The sequence below is a fragment of the Myotis myotis genome, unplaced genomic scaffold (genome assembly GCF_014108235.1).
Source record: "Myotis myotis isolate mMyoMyo1 unplaced genomic scaffold, mMyoMyo1.p scaffold_m19_p_9, whole genome shotgun sequence".
Taxonomy (NCBI): Eukaryota; Metazoa; Chordata; class Mammalia; order Chiroptera; family Vespertilionidae; genus Myotis; species Myotis myotis.
In genome coordinates this window covers 27,530,968-27,544,085 of record NW_023416401.1, presented here as the reverse complement: position 1 = coordinate 27,544,085, position 13,118 = coordinate 27,530,968, and the positions used below count along the sequence as shown (strand labels likewise).

Here is a 13,118-nt window from a genome sequence, read left to right as displayed (position 1 = left end):
GGGTGGTGAGAGTGGAGGTGGGAGACCAGAGGGGAGTCGACCTCAGTGATCCAGGTACGAGATGGCTGGACTATGTTGGTAGCAGTGGTGGGGGATGCATTTTATGAGAACTGCCTCTTCACGTCATTAGCCCATTTTCAATTGGGTAGTTGTTTTTGTATTATTTGCCAAGGTTTTCTTTCTTTCTTTTTTAAAATATATTTTATTGATTTTTTACAGAGAGGAAGGGAGAGAGAGAGTTAGAAACATCGATCAGCTGCCTCCTGCACATCTCCCACTGGGGATGTGCCCGCAACCAAGGTACATGCCCTTGACCGGAATCGAACCTGGGACCTTTCAGTCCTCAGGCTGACACTCTATCCACTGAGCCAAACTGGTTTCGGCTGCCAAGGTTTTCTATATTATCCTGGATACTTGTGTCTCTTTGGAGTCCTCGTCGGACTCTGATGTTATGAAACGAGCCCTCCATCTGCCAGGGATCTGGCCTGTCACCGTCTTGCTGAGAAGGCACAGGAAGTCAGAGGTCTCTGCACTGTGGTCTTCCCTGCCCAAGCTCCCATCCTCCCCCAACCACAATGCCCAGTCTCCATCCTGCCTCTTGGGTTGTGAACTGACACCTTGCCTAAGGCTGTTCCAGCATCTCAACCTGTATCAGCCGCAATTCAGGTTCTTTCCTGTGTGGTGAGCAACAATAGCTCAAGGAACGGAAGCCTCCTCTTTTAGGGTGAGAGACCTGCTTTCCTCCTTTCAAAGCCAAGCTTGTACATCCGATCTTCCAAGTGGCCTTCCCAGATCTCCTTCCCTGGCAGTTCTGCCTACATTCTGCTTTCTGCCACGATCTGTGTGGCTCTAGCTCAGCCTCTTAGCTGTGTGACCAAGTACAAGTTGCTTAACCTCTCTGTGCCTCCATTGCATCACCTGCAAAATGTGGATGGTAGTTGCCTCCCAGGCTTACTGCAAAGACAATGCATGAGAAAACTCACGAGAGCACTGCATATTACTAGGTAGATAGTCATGCTTGGTAAATGTTAGCTACTCTAATAGTGTAGTGATTTTTATTTATTTTTTATTCCAGTTTCTGCACTTATTAGTGTAGCTTCTTTGAGAAGAGACTTAAGTTCTCTGTCCCTGAATTTCCTCCTCTATCAGATAGAGCCTTGGTCATGGCTTATTGTGAAGATTAAATGAAATAATACCTGTAAAGCGCTTCTAAGTGCTTAGTATTAGCTATTTTTATTGTCTCAAAGTTCATTTTGCCCAGTATTCATAGAACTATAGTAGTTTTTTAAATTAGTATTTTAATGATATATCTTGTTTTATCCTTTTACTATCAACCATTCTCTATCCTTAGGGTTTAGGTACTTCTTTTGTAAACTACACAAAGTTAGAATTTTAAAATCTTATCTGTCAATCCCTATCTTCTAACTGGAGAGTTTAGCCCACTTATATTTATTGTATTTATTGATGCATTTGAATTTATTTCTACCATTTTTCTTTTCTATTTTTATTTGGTTTCTTTTCTTCACCCTTTCTTGCTTTATTTTGCATAATTTTAGTGTGTGTGTGTGTGTGTGTGTGTGTGTGTGTGTTTTGGGTTTAGTTAACTCTTTTTTTTTTAAATTCCTTTTTATTTTACTTCTTCTGTATTGGAATTTATAGCTATTGCCACCACCATCATGTACAAGAAGTGAGTAGATTCTATAGAACTCAGTGGGATGGTAACTGTGGCCAGCTGTAGAGCACTTGTCCCATCTAAGGGGGTAGCTGCCCGTCAGCCCAATTGTTAGTGGAAACACAGGCCCAGAGTGGCCAGAGCTTCTGCTTTGCTGAGAGAGGCTGGCAATAGCATTTGGCCTGCGGGGCCTGGTTTATGTCCTGGGCTTTGATCCAGTCCTGCATTAGAGCCAGGAGACCTAGGCTCAGAAAGGGGATGACTTACCTGAGGTCACGCATATGTCCTGGTCGAAGCCAGAACATGGACCCCCAGTCCTGAGCCCTTGCCCACTGTTTCCCCTTCCCTCTCTCAGTGGGAGGATGGAGTTTTTAAGACCCATGTGCATTATTTCTTTTCCTCCACTAATTCTTAATCTGTGGGGCTACAGTTCTCCCAGCCTTGAAACAGGGGCTGAAATTGTTAAAATCAGAATTGTATTTGCATGAAATTTCCATAGAGTTTGCAGGCCTGGAGGTTTTCTTTGCTGTGCTGGACAGCTTTTCACTTCTGGGTTTTCTTGGACTTCCAGATGTTTTTTGCTTCTTCTTTTCTTTTTTTCTTTAAGTGGTATTGGGTCTTGTCAGGCCTCTTCCTTTGAGTCCTGCTGACACCCTAGATATGGCCTGAGGGGACCCCAGAACTGCAAGTGCAGGAAAGAGTTGGGTAGGGGTGACAGTTCCGCCTCCTGGGCTTGGACAGGGCCTGCAGCTGGCTGAAGTGTCTTCAGAAAGTGGGTGTCCTCTGTTGGTCCGGCCCCCGTACGTGACACCCTCCACTCCCACGGCCACCTTTTTCTCTTTGTGGAGAGGACAGCATGGCTTCCCAACTGCCTCGTCTCCTTCTGGGCCTCCACCACCCCCACGTCAGAGCGAGTGATGGGTACTGTCACTTCCTCCAGCGACAGATCCAGCTTTGTTTTTACCCTATGGTTTCATGGATCTGTCTTCTTATGCTGGTCTGGTGTTCGAGGCCTCTGTCCCAGGGCCTCACTGTGGACGGAGCCCACACCTCAGGCCTGACGGGGCTGCCCACAGCCAGTACCAGCGGCTCCCTTTTGGTAAAAGCGTGGTTGGAGGGGAGCGAGGGGGCATGAGGGACCTTTCGGAAATACCGGGTTCCTGTACTCTGACATCCTCTTTTCTAGGAAGTGCTCACCTCAGGCCTGCTTGTGAAACCACACGGGCTCACAGGCGGATGTTGGGCAAGGCCATCAGCCTGGCTCTGGAGGGGCTGGCGCTGTCATTTTGCAGAGTGGCCCAGGGCAAACCCCAAACCCCCTTCCTTCTCTGCCCTCAGTGTATCTAGGTATTCCCCAAGGTCTGCCCCTGCTCAGATGTTTTGTGTTCAAAGAGCCTAGTTTTGGGGAGTGTCATGTCTAGATCACATGACTAAAGAAACATGTTTGCTGGCATGGTTGGAGGAGTGATTCGCTGGGAAAGTCTTCCCGGATAGCTTCCGGCCTGGCTAGTCCCTTCCCCCTCAGTTCCTCTCTCATCACACCTAGGAGATGGCTGGAGCCCTTGGATAAGGCTGGCCTGACCTTGAGAATGTCCTTGCCTGTGCTTGTGGTGGGGGAAGTTCATGGGCTGAAGGTCTGCTCTGACCAGCCTCTGTACACCCCCCGCCATGTCCCTGTGAAGGCAAGGTGTGTTTTATTTTCATTTAGCGTTGACATTTGATGTAATTTTATATTAGTTTCAGGTATACAGGATAGTGGTTAGACATTTACGTAATTGATGAAGTGATCCCCCTGATGTCTACTACCCACCTGACACCATGCATAGTTATAATACTATTGACTATATTCACTATGATGCATTTTGCATCCCTGTGACTGTTTTTGTAGTTACCAGTTTGTACTTCTTAATTCCTTCACTTTCCTCACGCAGCTCCTCCCCCCCCCCAAAGCAAGGCATTATCTATAGCCATTTTACAGATGAGAAAACAGCTGGGCAAGGGCCATATCAGCGACCACCTTTCTCTCCTGTCCTGTCCTGTCTGTGTCCTGTTTCTCTCTCTCCTCTCTCTCATTTATTCCACTCCTGCCACACCACCTCCTCACTGTTACTTGTTATGCACATATGCTCCCACTTCAGATCCCTTGCCTTTGCTGTTCCCTCTGCCAGGCACACTTTCCCCAAAGATTTTTGCAGGACTCCCTCCCTTGCTTCTCCGGTCTCTAGTCACATGTCGCCTCCACACAGGGGTCTTCCTGACCTCCCTATGTGAGAGAACACCTTTTTTCCTACTACTCTCTAGCCCCCTCATTCTGATTTGTCCTCATAGTATTGATCATTGCCTGGCAATGAATTATATGCTTGATTTTTCTTTATTTTATCTGATCTCTTTTATAGAACATAATATCTACCAGGTGAAGAAGTTTTCTCTTGTTTTATTAACAAATGTGTCCCCAGATCTTAGAATACTGCCTGCTATGGAGGAGGTGCTCAAGGGACATTTATTGAATGAATGAATGAATGAATGAATGAATGAATGATGTTTCCCAGCCCCACATATGATCACAAAGTTTTCATAGAGCAAAGCTGGTATTTGGCCCAGGCTGGGCGACCTGGAAGCCAGGATTGATCCCCTCTGGGTTGATGTCTCTTATTCTTGCCCTCACTTCTTCCCTAGGAGCTAGCCAAGAGGACACCCGGAAAGCACCCAGACCACCCTGCGGTCCAGAGCGCCCTGCAGGCCATGAAGACGGTGTGCTCCAACATCAACGAGACCAAGAGGCAGATGGAGAAGCTGGAGGCTCTGGAGCAGCTGCAGTCCCACATCGAAGGCTGGGAGGTGGGCCTGGGGCAGGAGAGGCCCTCTGGGTTGGCGAGGGGCACAGGGAGTGTGCAGCTGCAGGAACAGACTTTGGCTTGGGCACTAAATTCAGCCTATAGCGTATTTTGTTCAGCCTACATGATATTTGTAAAGAAATTGTTTAATTATTTTTCAATTAAGTCCACATAAAAATGTACACTTCAAGTTTCCCTTGAAAAACGGTAACACTGGGCCCCCATTTTCCACAGTAATAGCCACCAGAGCTTCCAGTTTTCCTTAGTCTCCATTCCCTCCTCATTACTCCCCAATCATTCTCTTCACAAGTTGCCTTACCTGCCTGGTGCCCATAGGCCTTAGATTTTTTGATACCAAGGTCAGGGGTCTACTCCAGGACAGGATTCTGGCTCTGATACTTCCTTGCTGGGTGACTTTAGGTCAGTGTCTTAACTTCTCTGAACTTCAGTTTTCTCATCGATACCTGGCACATAGTAAGCACTCAATACATGGTAGATATTGATATTGCTATCATCATCATTATTAGGGGATGGGATTCTTGAGATCTTCTCTGTGTAATTTATTTATTTAAACCTTGACATCTTTCTTAGATTATTAGAGATTTCCTACAAATCCATAGAAGGAAATGGAAAAATCTGAATAAATAAAAAAATCAATATCAGAGTAAATGCAGCTGGAAGGGGAGATTAAGAGCGAAAATCAAAGACTCTGTGGACACAATTATCCTCTGAATCATCTGCCTTTGGGTTTCCTGGCACTTGGCTGTGTTTGGGATTTCTTCTTCTTTTCCCTGTGTGGGGAAATCTCACATGTGACTCTGTATCGCTAAGGGGCGGAGGGTTTGGCTGCAGAGAGGAGAGGGATCGGTGTTCAGTGAAGATGTGGGGATTGTGGGCCCCCTCTGTGTGGAGGGATTCCGCTGCCTCAGTTTCCTCATCTGGATTATGCTTGCCATGCCCCCCACCCTCCTTGCCCTTGGCCTTCCTGCCTGGCCGAGACTGGAGAAGAACTCAGTCTTGGGTTGGGATGTGATTGGCCAAGATCAGATCCAGCTGCTTGACATTTGGAAGGCAGGAGCCGGATGGAGGCCACCTTGTGCTGTCTTGCAGCAAAGCACAGCCTCGGCCGTGTTTGACTTTCTGTGGTGGCATGCGCAGAGGGCCCGGCTCCAGCTTCCCGGTGTCGGCACGCAGGGCAGGGGCCTTTTTGTTGTTGGTGGCAGGACAGGTTGGCTTTGCAGCGGACAGTGGAGGCAGCGGCTGTTGAGGGCCAGCTGTCAGATTGGCGTTTTCCTGGAGTATCAGCTCAGGCAGTTGCTGTCCTGACTTCCCCTTTTCCCAGGAGGGCAAAGGCCGTGGCCCCTGGAGGGGCCTTTTCTCGGTTTGCTGGGAGCCCGGGCCTAAATTCCTACCCCTTCTAGGCCCTCATTGATTGGGGAAGCCCCCCATTTCTTTCTGCCTAAAATGCATAGCTTGGTTTCTGTTTCCTACAACTGAAAATCGCCTGATCATCAGTGTGTCGGTCAGGATGTGTTCCACAAGGACTCTTGTTTCAGCCTCATGATGTCAGAGCTCCGATCTGGTCTCTTGTCATCCTGTTGGCCTTCTTCTCATGGTTCCAGGATGGCAGCAGCTTCGGGTAGTGAGAGGGACTCCTCTCTCAGGGAGGAAAACCTTTCCCAGAAGCCCCAGAGGAACTTCCCTCTCATTTTATTGGCCGGAAGCGGGTTACATGGCCACTTTACACACATGTGCTCACATAGGGAGCAAATATTGTTGACATATTTAAGCGCCTGTCTCTTTGGACTTTGAGCTTCCTGGCAGCCAAAGTGAAAAGAACAGGGCATATAAGTTACTGAACATTTATTGTCAAAAAAGGAAGACATAGACCAGTTCTTCTGGGAGACAGATAATTTCCTGGAAACCAGCTGGAAAAGAAATTTCTCACATGGGCCCCTGTGGAGAGGGTATTGCACAAGCAATTTGGCAGCCAGAGCAGAAGTGATTTCCAGATGCCTTCTTCTGGTAAGGGCCCAGGGAAATAGGAATTAAGGGTTTTGGGGACCCCCTTTGTCCTAGAAAAATTTACAGTTTGAGCATGGCCCTTATTTTGATCACTACAGTAGGAAATAAAGTGACCCAGAATAAGAATCACAGGCAATTACTGAGCACCTGTTATATATTTCCAACTTTAGAAGGGAGGTGTTGTTATTCCCATTTTACAGATAAGGAAACGGAGGCACAGGGACTTGGTTTTGAAGCTCAGCACTATAACCTGCAGAGTTCCTTGCCTCAGGCTAGTTTGTCCTGCTCTCTTGGTCTTATTTCCCCCTACTTGTCTAATTTTAGTAATAATATCCCTGAAGTTATCTTCTGGTGTCATTTTGAGGATAAAGTGAAGTGTGGAATATGAATGTTCTTTGGAAAATATGAAAGGTTTTCTGTGCAGTAGGACGGTTTTTAAATATAGTTTCATCCTCAAGGTGACTTGTGGAAATAATATGTTTTAGCTAGAAAAAAATAATGTTTACCAGCAAGGCTACTTGCCTTGGCTTCATGCCATCAGTAGTTACAATCTCAGGGGACATGACGAGTTAAGGTGTTGTTCACGGTGAATGATAGCGATGGCCAGTCCTTATTTCTGATACTTTTCCTGATCGTTTCTAATCCTTTTGCTTGACCTGTTGCCAATCTGATTAGGTGGTTGTTGCCTCTCTCGGAACATGGCTGACAAGGGCTTGCTTTGGGAGGAGGGGAGTCTTTTCCGGGCCACGTTCTTGCTGTGTGCTTGGGCTTGCAGCATTAGTTTGATATCTGATCTGTGGTTTTATGGGGCCTGATCCTTCGTAAGCCACTTGTCCTTTTTAGTTGGGAGGCTGGTTTAGTTCAAACCAGATAAGTTAATCCATAAATCCATTTTGCTGAGCACAAGGAAACGGCAGTGTGTTGCAATACTGCAGAAGTGAGTGGACGAGCCAGCCTCCTCTGTGTGGAGGGATTCCTTTACCTCAGTTTCCTCTTCTGGGAAGTCTGGCTAGTGGAAGTACCCCTGGAGACACCTGGGGATTAGGGAGTGAGGCATGCAGAGCACTCAGAACGGCGCTTTCTTCCCTGGCTCAGCGCAAATGCTCAATAGGAGGAGCCGTGGCAGCAAAGCAGGATTTCTTTCTTAGATGTTTTAGATGAACAAGCATCATGCAGCTTGGCTAGAGCTCACACCCAGCGTGGGCTGACCCAGGGGACACTCCAGATGCAAGCCCCACAGACTGTCGTAATAAAAAGAAATGTATCAGAGAGAAACAGGGCACACTCCTCTTGCTGGCTCTGGGAGCCCTGGTTTAAGAGCCCATCGACTGCTCACCCATGAGGGAACAGAGGAAACAGAAATAAAAAGACCATGAATAGAAGTTCTGATGTGTTCTTTCCACTCTGCCTAGGCTGCCTGTGCTCCTGGGAACACGTGGTCTCTTCCCTCCTGAGACCCCTGCTCTTGACCAGTGATTGCACACAAACACCTTTGAGGTTGCCTTCTAAGAGGCAGCCCAGGGTAGCAGAGATAGTGGACAGGGCAGAGGGGCCACCTGCCTGGGTCCAGGTCCCAGCTTGCTCACTCACTAGCTGTATGACCTTGAACAGGTGGCATTCTTGTGGGGGAGATGGAATAACAAGTCAAGACATAAATAAATTAGGAGGAAGGCGTAGGTAATAAGCCCCCCAAAACAAAACAAAACTAGATGCTGACCAGGGCTGTCTGACTGAGTGAGTCCTTTCATCTCCCTGAGCCCCAAGTCCCCCGTCTGTGAATGGTCACCTCTGTATGCCCGTCCCAGCGTTGTCCTGGCTCGCTCAGCCAATGGAAGCCATTGATCACGTTGTACTGGTTTCCTGTCCGCTGGCAGATTGCGGTGCATTTAGATTTTGGGGTGAGGGAGGCAGTGGTAGGTTCTGTCTCTGGGAGGGAAGAGGGTATCCCCAAGTGTTCTGGACTTGCCAGCTCATTCACTGTGCCCCTTGTCACTCTCGCAGGGGTCCAACCTCACGGACATCTGCACCCAGCTCCTCCTGCAGGGGACTTTGTTAAAAATCTCCGCAGGCAACATCCAGGAGAGGGCCTTCTTCCTCTTTGACAACCTCCTTGTCTATTGCAAGCGGAAATCCAGGTGAGTTGCTGGGGGCAGGGCTGCCCAGGTGGGCCAGGCGGCTGGGATTGGGTTGAACTCTGACAGTTTCTCATGGTGACAACATCCCTCTCTGCACCTCCTTTTCTCTTCTGAGTTGTGGGGTTTGTTCTAGATCAGCACTGTCCATAGAAATATAATGTTTGAGCCATATAGGTTATTTAAAACTTAATGTGGTTATTTGAAACTAGAGGCCTGGTGCACAAAATTCGTGCAGGGGGCAGGGTGGTCCCCTCAGCCCAGCCTGCACCCTCTCCAATCCAGGGCCCCTCAGGGGATGTCCGACTGCCAGTTTAGGCCCGATCCTGGGGATCGGGCCTAAACTGGCAGTCGGACATCCCTCTCACAATCCTGGACCACTCTCTCCAAACCACTCACCTGCCTGCCAGCCTGATCACCCCTAACTGCCTTTGCCTGCCAGCCTGATTGCTCCCAACTGCTCCCCCCGCCCCGCCGGCCTGGTTGCCCCCAACTACCCCAACCCCCACCCCCCACCCCCCAGCTGACCTGGTTGCCCCACGCAGCCTGCTGTTCGGTCGTTTGGTCGCCCCTCACTGCCCCCCCGCTGGCTGCTCGGTCGTTTGGTCGGCCCTCACTAACCCCCCTGCCAGCCTGGTTGCCCCACACAGCCTGTTCGGTCGTCTGTTTGGTTGCGATGGTTGCTGAGGTTTTTATACAGATAGATAGCCACATTACGTGAAAGGAAACCAGTGAGATGAATTTAAATAAAAAATTTTGTTTATCCCATTATATCCCCAAATAGTATTATTTTAGCATAATAAATTAAAAATAAATTATTATAGAGATGTTTTTTATTCTTTTAAAATTTTTACACTGAATCTTTAAAGTGTGGAATGTACAGGTTGGGACAAAATTAGATTTACAGTTGTGAGTACATGAAACAGTTTATTCTTGTGTTATTATTTATTAGTTATTGTATTATTTTCCATACAAACAACTGTAAACTTACTTATGCCCAATCCTGTATGTTACACTTTCTACATATCTCAATTTGTAGTCAAATTTAAAAAAATTTTTAAAAATATGTTTTTATTGATTTTTAGAGAGAGAGGAAGGGAGAGGGATAGAAATAGAAACATCGAGGAGAGAGAAACATGATCAATTGGCTGCCTCCTGCATGCCCCTTACTGGGGATTAGCCCACAACCTGGTCATGTGTCCTGACGGGAATTGAGCCGGTGACCTCTTGGTTCATGGGTCAGTGGTCAACCACCACTGAGCGACACCAGCCAGGCTACTGGCCACACTTTAAGTGTTCAGTAGCCACACGAGACTGTGGCTTCCATATTGGACTGTGTAGGTTGAGACACTCATGGAAGTTGGAAAGTCTCTTGTGACACCAGCATCCTGTGATTCTAAGATCCAAGACAGAGGGTTGGAGGGGAGAGGGCTCCTCTGTTCTTAGGCTTTGCAACAGAAAGGATAGGACCACTGTCATCTTTGTATCTTTCACTGGAACTTCTTGCACTCTGTAGAGTCTAGGAGTGAATGCATGGGTGGATGAGTGGTAGATAAAGGTGTGATCGATGGGATGTATGGGCAAATGAGGAGGCATAGATGGGTAGTTGGAGGTTTGGGAGATGAATGAATGGTGTATGAAGGGAGGCAGGGAGGGAGAGATTGGATGGATGTATGAATTGATTTCTGAATAGATGAGTGAGTAGGTGAAGGAGTGAGTGGTTGAATGGTTGGAGGTGCAGGAGGTGGTGGGATGGATGGATGGATAGAAGTTGGGGGAATGTATGGATGTTTGGGTAGATGGAGAAATGGATATGAGAACATGATGAGCTGGCAGAGGTATGTTTGAATGAATAGTGAATTGGGGCCTTAATATATAGTTTGTTGAGTCAAAAGGCTGATGAATGGATGGGAGGGTGGGTAGGTGATGGAGGTTTGGAGATTAGTGGATAGATGACCAGTTAGATGTGTTGTTGATGGATGGATGGATGGTAGTTGCTATGGTGGTTGAAGTTCGGTATGGATAATTGGATGACTGAGTGGATGGATGGATGGATGGATGGATGATTGGATGATTGGAAAGGGGAAATTAGACAGATCGGTGGGGGCATGCGTGGATGGGTGGATGCGTGGATAGAGGACTGAGGGATTCCTGCCTTTTAGGTTTTTTGCTCAGCAGGTAGAGGACTGTCTCATTGTGACCCTTTTGAATTGTGCTTCCTGTTACTTTGTCTTGGGTAACTTTCCAGAGGCTTCACTTCTGTAGTGAAAGCGGAGGCTGAGTGCGGTTCACTCTGGGCCCTGCTGTCAGCATTCCCTCTAGCCCCTTTCTGGTCTGGGCATGTCACTTACTGTCTGAGCCTCATTTTCCCTGTCTGTTTCTGCTGCCACCTGAGGGTGTGGGCAGGAGCCTTTCCATAGGTTGAATAATGGGCATTCCATGCACATGTGTGGGCTTCTCATTGTCTTCCTCTTCCAGCCTGACCTCTCTGAGCCTGTTTTCTCTTCTGTAAAATAGGGATGATAAACCTCTCCTTACAGTGGTGTTTGGTTAAGAGCCCAGCTCCTTATAATTGAAACCCTGTCCAGTAATTTCTCTAGATTTGTGACTTTGCCTCAGTTTTCTCATCTGTAAAATAGGGTGAACAGCTACCCCAGAGTCTTTGTGAAGAATGAATGTGTTAAGTATGCCTGGCACATAGAAAGTGTGCAAAATAAGGGGTAGCTGCTCTTACTGCCGCTGTTAACGTACCTCTGCACACATTGAGTTCCTATTCAGTGCCATCCCATAGCACCTGGTACATAGTAGGTGCTTCAACCACAGGCCCCTTCCCCTCTGCCCTTTCCTCCCTATTCTGGGGCTTGGTCCTTCTCCTTAGAGGTCTTAGTTTCCCTCTTTCACCATCTAGCGGTGGCTGGGCCAGCATGGTTTCTCATTTGATATTTTATGCCTGTCCACTGGGTTAGGTGTATTTGTGTCTGTTTCATGTCCTCCTGTCCCTCCATCCGTGTCCCCATCTCCTTCCTCCTTGCTTCCTGCCTGTTCTCACTGGGGCCATCCTGAGAGCCTTTCTTTGGCAGTGCCAAGGCCATTGCCAGCTTCCACCCCCGCCTGCCCCGCTGCCTGGCTTGGGCTGTCGGTAACAGGAACTTTTTCCAGAAAACAATGTTTCTTCAGGCCTCTGCCTGCTCCCAGCTTTGGCTGAGTTTGCTGAGTGAGCTTCAGCTACCCCAGTGCGGCCCATCCTTCACGGTGTGGCCGTACCTGTCTGAGGGAGAGCAGCTGGTCCTGATCTTACTGCCTCCCAGTGGGCCTTCTCCGGCTGCCCTTTGGCCGCCACGGGCTCTTCGAAGGCCATTTCCTTCTCAGTTCTGTGAGTGAGCCTGGCTGGTGGAGGGAGAAGGCACATCTGTCTCCCGAGAGGACCTGGCAGGTGGCCAGGTTCCTGCCTCGGGATTGGGAGCCAGAGGACTGGGCTGTGAGAGGTCCCAGAGGGACTGGGCAGTGGTGGATGGAACAACTGGCCCGACTGTGATGTGGTCACAGGAAATGCCTGACGTAGCTAGGTGTCTGCCGACTGTTTTGTCTTTGCCTGGGTCACGCAGGGCACCGCCCGTCCGGAACATGGGTCAGGGAAGGTCTCTGACTCAGTGTTTCTGGTCTAATTCAAAAGTAGAGGCTCCTTGGATGTCAGAGTGGAAGGGCATGTTTTAAAGCCTACCTCCCCATTCTTCAGAGGGAAACAGAGTCAGAAGAGCTAAGTCTCATATCTCAACTCTCTGCCTAGCATCTTAGAGAAGGCAGCAGCAGGAAGTGGTTAAGGACCCAGAGGCCTGCCACTTACCCCCTGTGACCTTGGGTAAGTTCTTTGTGCCTCTGTTTTCCTGTCTGTTAAATGGGGATAAAAGTTTCATAGGGTTGTTTTTATTGATTAAGTCAAATAAGACATGTAAAGTGGTTAGAATTAGCCGGGCACATGTCTGTAAAGTAGAAGAAATGTAAATCTTTACCTTCACTTGGTGTCTCCCACACGGCTCACAAATTAAGCCGTGCCTAAAACAAGACACTTTATCTCCATCACAACTCCTGCTCCCAGCCCTTTCCTCCTCTGGTTTCCTCCTTCCCAGTCAGTGGCACCACCACTTCCCCAGGAGCTCAGAATCTTAGGTGTCCTTGATTCTGATCCACTTCATCCCCACACCCACTTCATCTGTAAGTCCTTTGCATTCTGGCCAGAACCTCGGTGTAGTTCCCACAGAAATTCCAGGAGGGAGGTTGTGTGTGTGTGTGTGTGTGTGTGTGTGTGTGTGTGTGTATGTAAATGATTGTAAAATTTACATGGAAACACAAAAGCGGACAGTTTTGGAGAAGGACCAAGCTGGAGGACATGTATTACTGACACCAGGCTACTGTAAAGCTGTAGTAATCCAGATGTGGTCTTGGGCCCAGGCTGGG

The 13,118-nt window shown here is 48.2% G+C and overlaps 1 protein-coding gene across 6 annotated transcripts in view; it reads left to right on the top strand.

The window, feature by feature from the left end:
* Positions 1-13,118, top strand: part of PREX1 (phosphatidylinositol-3,4,5-trisphosphate dependent Rac exchange factor 1) — a 178,135-nt gene that overhangs the window by 106,084 nt on the left and 58,933 nt on the right. For all 6 annotated transcript variants that reach the window (XM_036321000.1, XM_036321002.1, XM_036320999.1 and 3 more), the window contains exons 6-7: positions 4,349-4,510; positions 8,533-8,666. In XM_036321000.1, the coding sequence (XP_036176893.1) occupies positions 4,349-4,510; positions 8,533-8,666 (296 nt within the window). The remainder of the gene's footprint in view (positions 1-4,348; positions 4,511-8,532; positions 8,667-13,118) is intronic.